At 37.6% G+C, this 19,249-nt stretch overlaps 1 protein-coding gene across 1 annotated transcript in view; it reads right to left on the bottom strand.

Moving 5' to 3' along the window:
• LOC131150353 (eIF-2-alpha kinase GCN2) overlaps positions 1 to 19,249 on the bottom strand; it is a 151,965-nt gene that overhangs the window by 4,958 nt on the left and 127,758 nt on the right. The window contains exons 25-28 of the mRNA XM_058101030.1: positions 18,741 to 18,848; positions 7,499 to 7,584; positions 7,265 to 7,367; positions 7,011 to 7,133 (exon numbers count right to left, since the gene is read on the bottom strand). Of these exons, the coding sequence (XP_057957013.1) occupies positions 7,011 to 7,133; positions 7,265 to 7,367; positions 7,499 to 7,584; positions 18,741 to 18,848 (420 nt within the window). The remainder of the gene's footprint in view (positions 1 to 7,010; positions 7,134 to 7,264; positions 7,368 to 7,498; positions 7,585 to 18,740; positions 18,849 to 19,249) is intronic.

Below are 19,249 nucleotides of genomic sequence, written 5' to 3' on the forward strand. Positions count from 1 at the left end.
GCACACATGTTTTGTTCATGATCCACATACTTGTCAAGAATTTTTTTTTCACTTTGCTATTAAATGTGTCTTTTCGTAGTACGCAATGACCAAGAAAGCATATAGATGTTATGATCACCAAACTTGAAAGAATATGTTAGTGCAGATGTTACATTTTTCTAGGGGACGCCATATTTATCTAGTGCTCAGTCCTCTTCGGATGAATCTATTGAGTCCATCAATGATTTTTGATCCCCCCCATCCAAGTGTGTTGATCGTCATGTTCCTACCCTTGCTCCTATGGAGAAGCTTACGCTCCTTTTGAAAATCCATCAATTATTGACCTAGAGGAACTATTTAGGGGTTCATGAATGAAGAAAAGTAGGCATATACAGTACTACCACCATGCAGCCGTCTCTTTTACTCTTCAATATTTTGACTTCTTATTTTGGATATCTATCCCAACATGATTTATATTTGCCAATTGCTCACAAGAAAGTTACCCAAGCATGTGCTTAGCAGTTCTTAGTTGCTTATCTTAGTGCTCATTATGTTCAAAATTCTTCACCATCCAAGTCCTATGTATTATTTTGCCCCATCTATTTCTTCTATTTCTATCCCTTCCACACATGTTGAAGCATTGGCTAACCTTTGGTGAAAGCATGCAATGGATGTAGAATGGATGCTTAGACCACTAAAAGGACATGGGATTTGGTGGATCTTCCTTTTGGTAAGGAGTTGATTATTTTGAGACCTCTCTTGTCCGACTAAATTCTATTCGTTTATTGATCTCGTAGGGAGTTAATTTTGATTGACCCTTAGACCAGTTGACTGTAAAGAATGCCTTCTTTGTATCGAGATTTGCAATATAAGAGCAATGATATATGTTTACTGAAAGGATGGTAACTTTTGTAGGTTGCATAAGGCCATTTATGGTCTTAAGCAGTCTCTTTGAACATGCTTTAACAAATTTAGTATGGTGGTCTCCACATTTTGTATGAGTGCTACTTTGAGATAGGTGTGGTACTTATGGTAGTTAAAGATATCATCATCCCTAGAAGTGATCAGAGTAGGATTGTAGACATGAAGTAGTGATTTCAAAAAAAAAAAAAAAAAAAAAAAAAAAAAAAAAAATTCAAATCTAGGACTTGGGTACTCAGTGTTATTTTCTTGATATTGAAATTGTATGGTGTAAGAACGGGATCAATCTATCTTCGCAAAATTATACCTTGGAGTTGCTAGATGGGACTGGTATATTGGGAGTTAAACCAATTCATACTCTTTGATCCCAATGTGAAGTTGTCTAGGGATGTTGTTTTGGACTTTGAAGACATTACGATATAGTTGGTTGGCAAGTTTATCTATTATCTAGTTAACTGTCACTAGATCCAATATATCCTTTCCTGTGGGGGGTGGTATATGGAAAATCCCATCCACAGAAGGATGCTTTTTGTAGGATTCTACGGTATCTTAAAGGCTCTCCTAGCAGCGGTTTGATGCATAAATTTAATAGAAAGCATTAGATCAATTCGGTTCTCGAGGGCCTACTACCAGATCATGTAAATGTATGGGAGGTGGTCTTATTACCTAGCATGTCAATAAATAAACTATTATAGCAAGATCTAGTGCTATGACTGACAATTGTGAGCAAGCTTATGTGGTTGAATTCTCTTATGCCAAAGATGGGATTCTTGGAAATGAAACCCACATGTTTTGTGATAGTCAAGCTGCCATTTATATTTTGGCAGCCTAGTGTTTAATGAGAGGACAAAGCTCGTTGAAGTTGACTGTCATTATGTGAGCAATGCAGCACTGAAGAAGGTTGTGAGAACTACATTTGAGATATCCTTCAATTAGTTAGGCGATGTTTTTATAAGGCTTTATCTAAGTCTACCTTCTCTGGTGGTTGTAGGTGATTTTTTTACACCTCCAAGTGAGGGGGGGTATTAAGAGAATATGCTATTCTAGTAATTATGTGGAGTGATGGGGGTACTTTTTTCTTCCATGTTTTTTATTATTAATATATGAGCAGACTTAAAGGTTATTTAAGGCTCCAGGAAATTGCCGCCAGTTTCTTTTTTCTTCCACTTCTTCTCTTTTCCATCTCTAACAACATTTAAAGGGTGAGGACCGGTCTACATCCTGCTTCAACATTGATGCAAACTGTTCCCTTCCAAAAACTAGGGCGGGATTTTGTTGCTAGACAAGTCAGGCCCTTCCAGAGGAGGTTTGCAAGGGCAGGTTAAAACTAAATATGAGGCTCACATATTGTGAGATTCTACTTGGATGCCTGAGTAAGACAAGCATCCCATTATCTGTCTTTGCTTGATCCATTCCTCCCATGTTAGAAGCCTTGTGCTCTTCCGTGGGTTCCATTCTCATCTCTTTTCCATGCGAGGCCAGCTTTTGAAGTTGATTCCAAATAGTTGCCGATGAATTTGAATGAAAATGGTGAAAAATACGACTTAAACCTGTTAAAACCCTAATTTCAACAAAATTCCAAAAATGAAGGCAAACGATGCTTTTAACTGTCTATTGTGAGCCAATCAACTAGTCTTTGGAATCCTAATGATGTAGGACAAGACACAATACCTTGAGAATATCCTTGCAGGGGAGTAATTAAGAAGAATTGGGTCAAGGTATTGTTGGGTTCAGTTAGTAGTTAATTGTGTGTTTAGTTTAATTAATATTAGTGTTATGCCTATTTGGGGGCTTGCTTGTAATATTTCTGTATTCTAGGAGTATGCAATGTATTGTAGTTTTTAGGGGTATATGTGTAATTTCATGTGAGGAGGCTTTCTTATAAATAGTGTATGAAAGCTATGTTGTAAGAAGGCTGTTGAATTTGAATTGAGAAAGTGAACTTGTGTTTCTCCCATGTAACTCCTCTCTTCCCTCTTCCCCTTTCTTCCCTTCTATTTCTAATGGTTGCAGACCCTTGATGCTGCCTCTGGCATCATTTGGTATCAGAGACCAAATTCAATCCACTCATTTTCCCCTCACTCTCCCCCTCCTCTTCTTTTCTGGTCTGTCTCTAAATCGCTGTCTTTCTCTTTGTTCTTCTTATTCTCTTAATGTTCTGTTCACTGCTTGCTGTATTTTCTACTTGCAGAAGCTTACTCCCTTCTTAATTCTTCTTTTTTCTCTCTCTTCTCAGTTTCTCTCTCAATTCTTCTCTTTGATTTCTGATTTCTTTCTCTGTAACCCTCATCCCTTCCCCCTTACTCTTCCTTCTTTTTGTTCTTCTTCTCCCTGTTTCTCTTCTTTCATTCTCACTCTCTGATCCAAATTTCTGGTTATTTTTTCTGAAATTTCAGGGGAAAAAAAACCGAAAAGCAGTTCTGAACAATTTCAAAAAATCTAGTCGTGTCCCCATTTTTCGAAACTCTAATTTCCAGCCAAGACACAACACCACCCACACCATTAACAGACAGAACACCCTGGCACACTATCCCTGAAGTTTTATCACCGTCCGGTCACTGGAGAAGCTCCATGTGCTGACATAAAAATTTCCAGCTGACGGTCCTTCAGATTCCCTCACTTCTTGTGCTTTTCTCATGACACTGCCACCACCATTGCAATCCTTGCCCTGTGATCTACTTTCTACCCTCACTTGAAATTTTATCACTGGAAGATCCTCCCCAGAGGCTCCATGTGCCCCATGCGCCAGTGACGTGTGAGGAATTTTGCCACTCTGTTCTGCAATTTCCAGTCTAGTGAGAAATTGCCTCGGCTACAATATCTTGGGGTTTTCCCATGACATTTTAATTTGCAGCATGATATTTTGCTTGTGGACTTGATACTTTGCAAGAAAATATGATGATTAGCAACAAAAAGCAAGAAATTGTTGCTGCCAGCATTGGAAATAAGGTTTCATTGTGCTGCATTTGTGAGTTCTCTAACCCTATGTTTGGGAAAGGCATTGGATTTGGATTTGTGTGGCTTTTGACATAATGTAATACAAAATTGTACTAAATTTTGTCTAAATCCACCCAAATCCAAATACAAGGCCCGAAATCTATGCTCCCAAAGGCACCGCAAGTGAATTTGTTTCATTTCTTCTCAACATTAAAGGTGAATTGAAGATAGCTCTTGAAAATGGAAAGTCAACTTGTGGATTTCTATGAATAGATTGAGAATTGTTGTCAAATTGTGTTGAGGACTTTTGGTGAGGTATAGTTGCGGTTGATATATGAATAAATCCAGCAATATGGTGACAAATTATTGGAAAAGGGAATACCATTTACCATACCTTGGGCAGAACTTCAAGGCTGAATTTTTTCTAACTGGATGAGATTTGATGCAGGGCAAGGAGCAAGACCTTGGGAAGATCTTTGTAGGAGAATAATTAAGAAGAATCAGGTGAAGGGATTGTTGGGTTCAATTAGTAGTTAAGTGTGTGTTTAGTTTAATTATAGCTTTAAGTGTATTTGGGGCCTTGTTTGTAATATTTGTGTATTCTAGGCGCATTCTTGTAATGTAATGTAGTTTTAAGGGTATATGTGTAATTTCATGTGAAGAACCTAGCGTAAAAGCCATGTTGTAAGTAGGTTGTGGAATTTGAATTGAGAAAGTGAACATGTGTTTCATCGTATCTCCTCTCTCCTCACTTCTGTCTTCCTTCTTCCCCTTTCCTCCCTTGTATTTCTCATGGTTGCAGATCCTTGATGCTGCCCCTGCATCACCTAACTTATGTTCTTTTGTAGCCTGAACTCTTTGATTCATCTTGGCAAGCTTCAATTATATTCAATCCTTAGTCCAACTACATTCCCTATTGCACATGTGAGATTCTACGTACCAAAACCAGTGGTAACTCTGAGAACCTAGTAGAATTTTTCCCATTTTCATCTTGTGTGTTGATCCTGTGGAAACAATGATAACCTACCAATGAGATAGAACAAGAACCATTTTGCGTCGTATCTAAGGGATTCCTCAGTTCGGACTGAAGAAGCAATGTTGAGAAAGGTGGAGCCGTTGTGTAGAAGGATCATGAACACTTGTAGCTCTTTTGAGAGAGGGGTACCCCAACCTCACTCAAGAAAACACATAAGGTGAGATGTAGGGCTGAGTTTGTCTTGTGCAGGAGATGGAATTTGAACAAAGCATGTGAATCCAAATACTAGGTCCTTACTTAGGAAAGGATGCTGCTTATTAGAGTAGGAGGGAGGGTCCTTCCATAAAGGGGACCCTGGGCTCACAAGAGGACCATTTATGATATGCTAAAAAATTAGGTACTCGCACGGACCCATTTGATACTAATAGTATATGCAAGAAGTAAGTATTGGTAGGTTAAAAAAAAGTATTTTTCTTTAGTCTTATCTATTGTGACAAGAAAACACTAACAGTAAATTGATGTTGAAATAAGAAATAAATGAAATAAGGGTCAATAAGGTAGAAATAATTAATGGTACATGCTAGATTACTACTTTACCTAAAACCTTGAGCTGTTAGGTTGTTGGCCAACAATATATATCAAGCTTTAACACTCCCCCGCATGTGCAGCCCGGCAGCACGTGGAGAGATAAACACAAGATAGATAACACCATTAAAAGGAATATAATAACGTTTTTAAACACTACATAATAAATATGGGCAACAAGACTAGAACTCAAGACCTCTTTGTAAGTAGCTATGATACCATGTTATATTACCATTTTACCTAAAATCTTAAGTTGTTAGATCATGGGCCAACAATGTATATCCAGCTTTAACAATACATAAATAAGGTTCACGCCTGAAACATAAGGGTTTGTTTGGAATTGTTTCTATATAGAGAAAAAACCGAGTATCAAAACCTGTTTGTTTACATTGCCATTTTTTTTTGTTGGTTTTCAGTTTGAAAAAATACTGAAAACCAGATTTTATGGTTTTAGTAGTTTTGGCAACATGTTTTCAGAGTATCTTAATATCTAAAATTAACTTCTTCTTTTTTTCCGATTAAATCATTCTTTTTATACATATCTTTTAAATAAAATTTAAATTAAATGATTATATAAATTTAAAATATAATTAAAATAAAATTTTTCATATATATTTTTTTAAATAATAAAATAATAAAAGCCATTTACAAACTGTTTTTACTATTTTCAATTGTCATGTACAATAAGATTGTTCTGGCAAATTTTGAAATATATTAGCATTTTTAATTTGTATTATTATACTTATTTATTTGATTATATTTTTTTAAATTGCAACTTGATTCAAGGACAAAAGTGAACATTTGTTTAATCAAGTTTTTAATTTGTTTTAGTTTTACAAATATTAACCAAATAGGTTGTTGGTTTCTAATTTTTAGTTTTTGTTTCAAGTTTTTATTTTTCATTTCTAGTTTTCATTTTCAGAACTTCTGACAGTGATACCAACAGCCCTAAATCTTCAGAGAGATGAAAAAAACGGGTGCCTGCCGTTGTTCCTCAATGGCTAAGGTAACTGCATAGAGTTTGAAGGAAACAAACATTTTGGAAGCCTAGTTGGGGTAGATGTTTTAATGATGAAAGGTTGGGATTTAATAATGTGGAGTTAGGACTTTAGCATTGTGGGTTCAAGGTCCTAGGGTGGGATAGATGTTTTATAAACAGAGTCAGGATTAACAGCAGAGTTGGGATTCTAATTACATGACGTCAGAAATGCTGTTGAATTTTAATGATAGGGTCAGAAATGACATGGAATTGCAACAGAAAGAGGTTGAACTGTCACCACAGGCTTGACTAGCATGTCATTTTTTTTTTTTTTTATATTTGAAATCTACATCTCACAGCTTTGAAAATAAACAGTATAGAATAAAGTCTCAAAAGAAACAATCCTCATCATCATTTCATCCTAACCAAAGTTTGACAAGTTACTTCCTTCAGAAATATAATACATTTTAGGGAACATGCTATTATTCCTCCAGTTGACTTTAAGCCGATTAAACTCCATTTAGGCTACCATCACTTAGACTTCAGAAAATGTAAATGCAGTTAAAAAAAGCATTCGGAACCTATCTTGCACACAGTCCTTCCAAAAAATAAGTAAATGAGCAGTATTTTTACCTTAATAAGATCTGTTTGAGACACACAGGGATCTTTTATGATGATGAGACATTTAATGTCATGCTCATTTGCATATTCATACTGCTCCCTTAGACTTGGATCAGACATGGGAACAAACTCAGCCTGGACAGAGATACCATTGAACACAAAATGTCTTAGATGGACAGAGATAGATACCATTGATCACAGTGTATTAGAAAGTTTGACATTCAAATTTTGCACCATAAATTTCCTCAGAAAATTCAATCTCTAACCTTGATGTTTTCCTCCCACAGCTCAGCAACGAGTTCCATGCGATCTTCTAGTAAACCACCACCTCCTCTTGAGCAAACAAGAACGCTAATGCTAGCCTCATTTCTGCATATAAATAATGTGAACAGTTAATTATAAAGAAAAACAAGCAGGGTTGTAGAAGGTTTGTTAAAATTAAAAAAAGAGCATAATTTACAAGGGAATCAAACAAGGCCAAAAGGAAGAGAAGATTGCACCTAAATGGTTTGATTTCTGCAGAATAATGCTGAATCACCGTCTCCAATGCAAGGCTTGTCCCAACAGCACCTGGAGGAGTTGATTTCTGACACAAACAAAAACATATTCAATAGCAACATAGCTTCCTATATCATCTTTCTAAAAAGTAACATTGCATGTGTGAATGCAAATAATGTGCAAGACCCAGGACTTCAATATGTAAGACAACACAACAAAGGAGTCAACTTATTCTTCTTTCAAATTTCAAGCAGTGTGGAAGGGAGTCTAGAACAAAAAAAAAAAAAAAGGGCATCCCCAGGCCATAAAGGCTCCCCGCTTTGTGAGGGTAAGGGGAGGGTCATCACAGCGTATGCAGCCTTACCCCTACTTTTATGCAGAGAGGCTGTTTTCTTGGACTCGAACCCATGACCAACCGGCCACAGAGGATTCTCTCATAAAAAAAACCTTCCTTTTTTGTTTTTCTAGCTATAAAGCAGAGGCATAATAATGTGGAAAAACAAATCCCAACCAAAATGCTACTGCATAAACTGAGATGGTCAAAACAGAAAGAAAAGAGATCAAATACTCTGCCAAAGGGCTGGCCTTCTGTATTCTAAATCAGGAAATAAGGAATTTGTCGAATATTATTTCAAAATAAAACTGACAGCCTTCAATAAGAAACATCAAATATCAAATCTCTGGAAAATATTTTCCAATTTTCTCTTCTTCCTTTCTTCATTGCAATACGAACATAGATCAACTTGATCAGAGTGCCCACAAACACATTTTATAGCATGAGGATCCAACTTATACACCCTGGGAGTTGGGTGCTGAACAAAAGACACACACTCGAATATACGAGGAGGTAAAGAGAATGAAGGTGAATCAGGCAAGAGAATGGAGTAGGGAAGGAAAGAGAATAGAGTGTGGGCATAGGATGATTGATGAACAATACTAGGACAAGTCATGTAAGTGGAGAATAGTCATGTAAGTGGAGAATTGAGTACTGAAATACTCTAGCATTATCACTCCGAAGTATTCAAACTACAAACCAAATTGAGTCTTTATTTTAGAACAAAAGGCACAAAATATATGAAATAACTTAGAATGATCTTTACTAAATATAGCCAAGTCATCCTTGAATAATCATCCACAAAGGTTGCAAAGTATTGGAAACCCAACTTGGGCACAATTCTACTAGGACCCCAAACATCAGAATGAACTAACATGAAAGGGCTTGTAGCCCATTAATTGAATCGGCAAGCAAAAGGGACACAATGATGCTTTCCCCACTGACAAGACACACAATTAAGACTAGACACAGAACTCAAATCAGGAACTAGACTTTTCAACTTTTCTAACGAAGGATGACCAAGGCAACAATGAATTTGGAGAGGCGTGGCAGCAGTAGGGCAGGCAGTAGAAGGAGATAACGGCCAAAGTGATAAATTCCACTAGCTTCACACCCTCCGTCAATTGTCTTCTTCATCTTCAAATCATGAACAACCAAAGAATCAAGGAAGAATGTTATTCAATAACTCATAGATTTGCTAATCATGCTAACGGACATAAGATTGAAAGGAAACTTGGCAGTATACAAAACCTAAGGAAAAGAAATAGAAGAAGTGGGATTTACAATCCCAATTCCCTTAATGGCGGTGGTGAATCCATCAGCAAGAGTACCACAAGGTATGTTTTCAGGATACTGGAGAGTAGAGAAGAAATTAGGTATACCTGCGATATTGTTAGAGGCAGTAGAGTCTATAACCCAAGGACTAGGACAAGAAGTACTAGATGACAGACATGTGGGATTCCTGTTTGGGCAAGAGATGCAATGGGAAAAGAAGTTTGTTGTGATGCTTGATATTGCTGGAATTTGGAATTCTCTTCCTCAAACATAGATACATTACGTTGCCCCACAATTGGCCCCAAAGGTGTGGAGTTGGTGGTGGTTGCATTGGCCGCTCCCAAAGGTGTAGAGTTGGTGGTTGCTTCATTGGAAACATGTGAAGGTTTACCGTGGAGATCCCAACACTGTTTGATAGTGTGATTACCTTGTCCACAATGAGCACACTTGTGAGGAGTGCTTCTACCTCGTCCATCTCTACCACCACAACCACTTGAACCACCTCGATAAGTTCTGCAGTCGCTTGGTAGAGAACTAGAATCACCATGCGTGGCAAAGGTTGTCCTCTTGGACACAAATGCAAGAGCAAGAGAATGTGTGCTGAAGGAAGCAAAAAGGACATAAGAATAAATATCAGCAAATGATAGCGACTCTGCACTACTAGGTATCTGGGACCAAACTGCCTCAAACTTAGGTTTCAAACCTGCAAGAAAGGTCTTAAATTTTGATTTCAACTCAAATTTTGAAGCTCCAAAAGAACGAAATTTCAACAGAAATTTTGATTTCGATTTGAAAAAATAATAGAAATCAATAGTAAAGCATGGAATTCTTTGTGAAACTGTAGAAATGGTTAACATACATAATAATGTAAGTTTTAGGACTAATATATTACAAGTCAAATACATTTATGTTGTCTATGAGGTGGAAAAGTTGTAATACGGTATGTGTATCAAATGTATTTGTAAGATAATGTGCATTAAACATATTCAGTTAATACAAATGAAAATCATAAATCATTTAAATATTATTTATTATATAAATAATGATAATTTAGACATGACAGGTTAAATAAAATGTTGTTTAAGTTTATTTCTTCATATAATTTCAAAATCAATTGTAATAATCTTTTGTTTCAATAAAAATAAATAAAATAATTAAGAGAGAAATTTCACTTCATTCCTAAATCTCTCATTTGAATTTCAAGGAAATTTCATTGCATAGTTTAAATTTCAACAAGTTTTGCTAAAATTTCAAGATTTCGATAAATTTCAGATGATTCGTTGAGATTTCGACAGAAATTATGCAGAAACTGGAATTTCGACGAAAATTTCAACAATTTTGTGGAAATTTAAGACCATGCCTGCAAGAACCTGAAGACTTGTCATCTAGCCCTGCCCCTCTGCTTTTCATCTCACAAACATTGGCAAAGTTATAGGCTGCATGATGTTAAGCTCCTCATGAATATGTTTCATCTCTCCAAAATAATTTGTAATACTCCTATCTCTCTGTTGTAGCTGAAAGTACTCCCGGAGTAAATCATACGTACATGTAATGTTACTTAATCCCAAATTTCCTTGCATGTATCTAGATGCATTCGCATCTGTGCAGTTTAGGGCTCCATTGAATTTATCAATAGGGAAATAATCAAGGCATTTTCCTAAATCCACACTTCTTTTCTCTTCTCATCAGAAGGACTAGGTTGGAGCAAGTGGTCAGATTTTCGTAATCCTACAAAATAAACCCAAATAGCCTTAGACCACTAAACATAATTCTTTCCATCCAACTTTTCAGTTGTTATCTATGGCAGCGATGAAGGGAACATGTTTTTGGGATTCATAGATTCCATCCCAACACTCACAATCCAACAGCCACACCACTGTCAAACAAGAAGAACAATCAAAACTATTCAGGACAGCCACAAACAAGGTGAACCACCGAAACGACCACGGACGTGGTGAACCACCTATGAACTAATATAACACTGCCACAGCCACACAAATCAACTTATGAACACTACCACTGCTCCAAGAGACTTGCAAAAAAACCTTTACAAACACCGAACAACATTTAATGGATTACCACGAGTGCATGGTTGGAAAAAACATGCCCAATAGCTTGATAATATGACCTAGGGAAAGAATCAGAACATGCTGGAGGAAAAAATTAGAAAAAGGTGGCCAGAATCACTCTCACATGCTGGCATATGGGGTCAGAACTGCCGGCAGTTGGCCGGCACGTGGGGGAGTGGGAGGTTTCTGGCAATGGGATTTTGCAAAGTGATGGTTCAAAGGGTTTTGTTTTTGGCCATATGGTTGTTTTTGTGAAATAGTGAAGGGTTGTGGTGGCTCTGAGAAGGGCAGCGACGGGAGGGTATTTTCCAGCTGTGGCTGAGTGTGGATTAGTGACAGGGTTTAGGTTGGATCATGCTCTGATACCATGTTGAGATTTTGGATTAAATGAATGACCTACCTGAAAGATAGGTCTCTCCCTTTATTTATAATACAAATCAAATACATTCTAATAACCATAATACCCTTATTAACTCTCACCAACTAATATAACAATAACACACTTAATAATAACACTAAAGACTAAACCTTCAAATTGTCGATATTGCAGAAGCCCTTCTCAATACATTGATGCTTTCACCACCACCATAGCATAACTGAATCTGAGAGATAAGTTGCGGCTATCCATACCTCCTTGTTGTCATCCACCATGCCATAAGAAATTGTGCAAAACCTTTGCACCTTTTGTGCCATTGCACGCTTTAGGCTTCAATGCTTCCCCCTTGGGAGTATCTCAAGTAGAAGCCATCCCATTAGCCACAGAATGTAATCCTTCCTAGACAAATGGTCAAACGACACAAGCATAGGAGAAAGAGAGAATTAACTATCTTGCATGGAGAGATTACAAGTTTTTGATGCCTTCCAAAAGGAATATGCCAACTAATATTCCATCTCAATGTAATAGGACAATAAATATTCCTTGTATCTTCCAACTCAACAGCACTTAGGATCCTCAAATTTCTCCACGGAGAAAAACCTTGATTACTCTAAAAAAAATCCCTCCATTTTGTAGTCATCTTTGAAACAAGCTGCCTACTTCGCCCTCAGGAGTCTGGGCCGCCCTTGCACAGCATAGTCCTTCACATGCTTGACATGTGACACAAGAGGTGGGGTCGACTTTATGAATACTTTTCTATCATTTTGAACAGTCTCGCACAATATCCTTAATCAGCTGGCCAATAATCAGGTAGTATATATATCATATATATGAAACAAAGTTACATGATGCTGCTACCTGATGCAACCCTGTTAAAATCCCAATCCCGAGTATCATTGTAAATAATATACAAATTAGGAAAGTGGGTAAATATGGGGGATTTGATATTATTCAGTAAGGGAATTGTTTCCTTGTTTAGAATAGGTAATCGTATTATATATTGGGATGTACATATGAACAAAGTAATGTAGAAAATATTCAATAGCTTCAGCTTTCATGGTATCAGAGCTAGGGTTACTCAACCTTAGCTAAACGACGGCCAACAACACCGTCAACAGCAGAGGCTCTACCTCTTTTGCAAATATCAACGGTGACTCAGAGGCCACATCCGTTGGGGGTTCGAATGGGCTGGATAACACAGCCTTTCCACTCTCATTGGAAAAATTAAACGGAAAAAATTTCTGTGAGTGCGCTCAATCCATGAAATTGGTGATTGAGGGAAAAGGGAAGCTGGGTTATCTTACCGGTGAGCAGAGGAAACCAGACCCTACCGACGTTGTAGCCTTGCAAAGATGGAGGTCCAAAAACTCCATGGTCACAGCTTGGCTTGTCAACTCGATGCAGCCATCAATCGGAAAAGTCTACTTGTTCTTGCCAACAGCGAAGAAAGTCTGGGAAGTCGTACGTGAGACATACTTTGACGTCGAAAGCTACTTGCAAATTTTCGAAATCAAGACCCAATTGTGGCAGATAAAGCAAGGTGAGAGAAGCGTTATCGAGTATTTCATGGAGATGACTCATCTCTGGCAGGAGCTCGATCTGAGCATCGACGAGGAGTGGGAGTGCTCCGGCGACAGCACACGATACGAAAGGAGGCTTGAAAACGAGAGGGTCTTCGAGTTCCTTGCCGGCCTGAACCGAGAGCTCGATGACGTGAGGGGACGAATCCTTGGCCGGCAACCTCTTCCTTCAACCCGAGAGGTCTTCACAGAGGTTAGGAGGGAGGAGAACAAGAGGCGTGTGATGTCGAGGCCTCAAAATGAACCTGCTGGGCTGGACCTCCTCGTACCCGTATCCGCCCAAAAATTAAATGGGCATGCTGGACACGCTGGGCCAGATGGACACGTTGGGCTGGATGTTTCGGCTCTTGTATCAAAAGGCCCAGGGGGACCTAGTCAACGATCACAAAAAGGTAAATTATGGTGTGAACATTGCCGAAAAACAGGTCATTTAAAAAAAACCTGCTGGGAGATTCATGGAAAATCGGCAGATTGGAAGCCGAGACAATACCAAAAAAATCGTGGGTACCAGGCCAGCACTGACAGATCAACTGAAAGATTACAAGGAGAAAACACCAATACCTCTCCCAGTAGTGCATTCGGTCCTGAACAGTTGGATCAGCTATATAAGATGATTTCGTCAATTCAAACATCGAGTCAGTCTTCCTCTGGTTCCATGGCTCATTGAGGTAATTATCTGTCAGCTTTAAAGACTACATCCTGTTAGAAATCTCCATGGATAATTGATTCGAGTGCATCCGATCATATGACTGGGTCTTATCAATGTTTTTCATCCTACTCACCATATGCCGGGAATTTAAGGGTAAAAATTGCAGATGACTCTCTCTCACCAGTTGCTGGAAAGGGAAGTATTCGCGTATCTGATTCTTTAACTTTACAATCTGTCCTACATGTCCCCAAATTATCTTGCAACCTGTTATCCATCAGTCAATTAACAGAAGACTCGAATTGTTCTACTAAATTTGTTTCCTCTCATTGTGTTTTTCAGGACCTATCGTCGGGGAAGAAGATTGACACTACTAAAGCATATGAGGGACTCTACTACTTTGAGGAGGCAAGTTTGAGTGAACTATGTAATATTGCAAGTTGTGATTCTGCATCTACTTCTAGAAATAGTGAACTTTTGTTATGGCTTTCAAGGATGGGTCATCCCAATTTTCAACATTTAAAACATTTGTTTCCTTCTATTTGTTCAAATAAAATGGCTTCTGAGTTTCAATGTGAAGTGTGTGAGCTTGCCAAACATCTTCGCACTTCTTTTCCATCATCCATATACAAACCATCTCACCCATTTACTATGTTTCACAGTGATGTATGGTGTCCCTCACTTTCCCTCAATCGCACCAATACAAAATGGTTTGTTACCTTTATTGATGACCATATTCGTCTTTGTTGGGTCTACTTACTGAAAGACAAAATTGAAGTCCGCTCCATTATCATCAGTTTCCATTACATGATTCATACACAGTTCCAGACTCATATTCAGATTTTACGTACTGATAATGGTATAGAATATTTTAATACTATCTTGGGAACTTATCTTCAAGATAATGAGATTGTTCATCAAAGTTCTTGTGTGGATACCCTCAACAAGATGGGGTTGCTGAACGGAAAAATAGACATATACTTGAAGTAGCCCGGGCATTAATGTTTACTACCAACATGAAACATTATTTTTGGGGCGATGCCATCTTAACAGCCACACATTTCATTAATTGAATGCCAAGTCAAGCACTTTCATTTGTCACCCCTCTTCAGAAATTCCAGGATCACTTTCCTACCTCTCGACTCCCCTCCAGTCTCCCGCTGAAAATCTTTGGTTGTACTACTTTTGTTCATGTTCATGCACACCATCGCAATAAATTGGATCCTCGTGCCATTAAATGTGTCTTCCTTGGTTATTCGCCTACCCAGAAAGGCTACAAATGCTATGATCCGGTCTCAAAACGACTGTTCGTTAGTCTTGATGTCACTTTCTTTGAAACTACTCCTTATTTCCCAAAGCCCTCTCTTTAGGGGGAGAAATGGAGTGAAGATTGGTTCTTTAACCTCTTTACTACTGAATCTGCGTCATTCTCTCCGGTTACTCCATTCCCTGATCCATCCATCGAGCCTTCCATTGCATTACTTCCTGACTTGCTGAACACAACAGAACACTTACCCTCAGGGGGAGATACAGGAGAGCAAAACAACGCAGACATACTCGTTTACTCAAGAAATCCGAAAACAAAGGATAGGGAGAATCTCATACCTGAGGCACCAAGAGCATTGGAACCAGTGATGGCTCCGAATAACCATGAGCCCATGCCCAATCCCGATCTAGTAATTGAGTCTTCCTATGATAATCTTGCACCTGATGATATCAATTTACCTATTGCAATCAAAAAACAAACCAGGTCATGTACTTAATACCCTTGGTCTAAATACATGTCTTATAAAAGTTTGTCTACAAGATATTGTGCGTTTGTCTCTAACCTTGATAGGATGAAAATGCCAAAGAACATTCAGGAAGCTCTAGAAATACCGAAATGGAGAGAGGCAGTCATGAAAGAAATGCGAGCCCTAGAAAAAAATGGAACTTGGAAGTTGACAAATCTACCGAAAGGGAAGAAGCTAGTAGGCTGTAAATGGGTCTTCACAGTGAAATATAAATCTAATGGAACAGTTGAAAGATATAAAGCCAGACTTGTTGCAAAAGGTTTTACATAGACTTACGACATTGACTATATTGAAACATTTGCACCAGTAGTAAACTTAAATACAGTTCGAATTCTCTTGTCCTTGGCAGCCAATTTAGATTGGTCACTACAACAACTTGATATTAAAAATGCCTTCTTAAATGGAGAATTAGAAGAGGAAGTATACATGACTATGCCACCAGGATTCAGCGAAACAGGTGAAGAAAACAGAGCGTGTAAACTCAAGAAATCCTTATATGGCCTCAAACAATCTCCTAGAGCGTGGTTCGATAAATTCGCAAAAGTATTAAAGAATCAAGGTTATCGACAAGGGCAATCAGACCATACACTATTCTTCCAACAGTCTGAAGGAGGTAAGAGAACAATTCTAATAGTGTATGTTGATGATATAATTCTTACTGGTGATGATATTGAAGAAATGGAGAGATTGAAGAAGATTCTGGCTACTGAATTTGAAGTTAAAGACTTGGGACAGATGCAGTATTTTTTGGGCATGGAAGTGGCAAGAACGAAAAAGGGAATTAGTGTTTCTCAGCGAAAGTATGTGACTGACCTCCTAGTTGAAACTGGCATGCTGGAATGCAAACCCAGCCAAACCCCGATGGAGACAGTAAAAAGGGTTGAAGATTGTGGAAAACTAGTAGAAAAGGAGAGGTATCAGAGATTGGTTGGCAAGCTAATCTACCTATCACATACTAGACCAAATATTGCATTTGCAGAAGTTCACTTAGATGTTGTATACAAGATCCTAAGATATCTCAAGGGATCCTCGGGAAAAGGACTCTTCTTTAAGAAATGTGAAAGTAAGGAAGTAGAGATCTTTACAGATGCAGATTGGGTAGGATCAATGGAAGATAGAAGGTCCACCACAGGTTATTGTACATTCGTCTGGGGAAACCTAGTAACTTGGAGAAGCAAAAAACAGAATGTGGTGGCTTGTAGAAGTGCTGAAGCTGAATTCAGGGCAGTCGCTCAAGGGATATGTGAAGGATTGTGGTTACGAAAACTCTTGGAGGAATTACAGGTCCTAGTGAACTTTCCTATCAAACTCTACAGTGACAATAAGGCAACTATCAGCATCTCTCTCAATTCAGTTCAACACGACAGGACTAAACATGTGGAAGTAGATAGACACTTCATCAAAGAAAAAATTGAAGAAGGAATTATATGTATGACTTATGTACCAACCAAGGAACAAACTGCAGATATTCTCACTAAAGGGTTGGGACGACAAAGCTTTGATGATCTTATTAGCATGTTGGAGATGATTAATATTTATGATCCAACTTGAGGGGGAGTGTTAAAATCCTAATCCCGAGTATCATTGTAAATAATATACAAATTAGGAAAGTGGGTAAATATGAGAGATTTGATATTATTCAGTAAGGGAATTGTTTCCTTGTTTAGAATAGGTAATCGTATTATATATTGGGATGTACATATGAACAAAGTAACGCTAAAAATATTCAATAGCTTCTGCTTTCAAACCACCTCCTTTATTTAGGTTTGAGAACAGTTATGCATTGAAAAGTTATAGCACTAAGCACAACATAGACAGAGTTGCCTTGCTCCAGTAAGATCATTGATAAATATTGGGTTTTTAGGCCTTTATTATGCACTTGGATGCTCTGGCATCGAACTCCCCTAGTTGGAAGGGAAACTCATCCTCAAGTTTGAATTGATCTTCATGTGGTCAGTAGGTTGTCCAACTTGTCCATGTAATCTATGATCTACAAAGCAACACTACATGTTTCTAAAAATTTTGAAAGGTAAGTATCAACCGTTGCTAGTGATTGAGAATTGGATTTCAATTGAAGCTTCCATACTTGAACTTAGTTGCAAACTTTTTGAAATCTTATATTGACACTGTAGCACAATACTCCAGGAAAATAAATAATTATATTTCTCCAATCATTCCCTAGAGACTACTTGATAAAAATTTCAGACATCAACTATTTATTAAATCAAACCAAACCCTAAATAAGATAGAGGAAGCAATCAACACAAGATATTAACCAATATTGATTGATTCCAAGTTTCAACAAATATAGCCGTGGAACTTTGCCAAAACAAAGTCCCAATAGGGAAATATAACAAAGCTACGTCTCAAAAACTCTTTATTTTCCATGGCTTCCACTATTTGATCACTAAATTCTGGACTACATTGGGAGATTCTGAACTTTTCAAAGCTACTTCAAATCAAAAGATTTGAGATTAAATTAAGCTTTTCAATTTAAAAGTTGCAATTAATTTTGTGGCCTATGAGGTTATTATTGCCATAAACATGATCAATTGTTAATTTTAGCAAACCTAAGTCTCAAGACTCCCAACAACATCAGTAGCCTATAAAGTTCATTAGTGAAAAAGCCAATATTAAACATAAAGTTGAAACTCAAATAATGTCATTGGCATCTTCAACCACCCAAATAACCAACAGTGATGGAAATTCTCTTGTTTCTTCTAACTGTTATTATATAGGTTTTGAATGAGTATCTTTCTTCCTCCCTCTACACCTATTCATTGACAAAATAAAACAAATCATTTAAAGCTATTGTCAATTGATAGTGTACCAATAAACTTAAAAGGCAGACATGAAAATAAGTATTAGAATAGCCACAAATATAGCAATTGAAATCCTTTACGAAATTCTAAAATTTTAAAAATAATGGAAACAAGACAGCTAGTTTGAAAAAAGAGACAAATCTCTTGCTACATGGAGCGAAGGAACAAAATGTCTGGATAAAATTGTGCAGCAAATAAATGATAACACACTGCATGCACAGATGCAACGAACACATCTACAACTACACCAAACAAATACATTCAAGAGCATGTAAGAGTATAAACACATAAATGCACCTCCGCAGACAAGCTAACATTGGGAAAATGGAAAACAAAGAGCGTAACCTACAGATTCATGATCCCACATTTGATGAAGCAGATAATCATACCGACCACCAACAGCTAGCAACCTTCCTTCAATAACTGACCCAGGACTGTTTTCCTTCATTAAGTATACCTGTGCAGGAAGAGATAGAGAGCGAAGTAATTGTGGTCATGTGATGCTGTTCTCATTGAATAAGTATATGAAAAAGCACGACCAGAAAAAAAAATCTATAAATCAAACACAAGGCCAAGCAAATATCTCACTTGCTACTTATTGTTTGCACTTTATCTCACATAAATTGATTTTTCAGAATGTTTTTGTTAAAGCTTGATATGCATTGTTGCTGCACAACCTGACAGCTTAAGTTTTTAGATAAAGTGATAATCTAGTTTGGTATCAGAGTCATGTTCGCCAAAAGGTCCTAGGTTCTAGTCTTGTTGCCTGTTTTTATGTGGTGGCTGAAATTATCTTATTCCTTGTGATGGGTGTTATATATCGTTTGTTTATCTCTCCACGTGCAATCAGGCTGCACA

The sequence above is a fragment of the Malania oleifera genome, chromosome 3 (assembly GCF_029873635.1).
Source record: "Malania oleifera isolate guangnan ecotype guangnan chromosome 3, ASM2987363v1, whole genome shotgun sequence".
NCBI classification, from domain to species: domain Eukaryota; kingdom Viridiplantae; phylum Streptophyta; class Magnoliopsida; order Santalales; family Ximeniaceae; genus Malania; species Malania oleifera.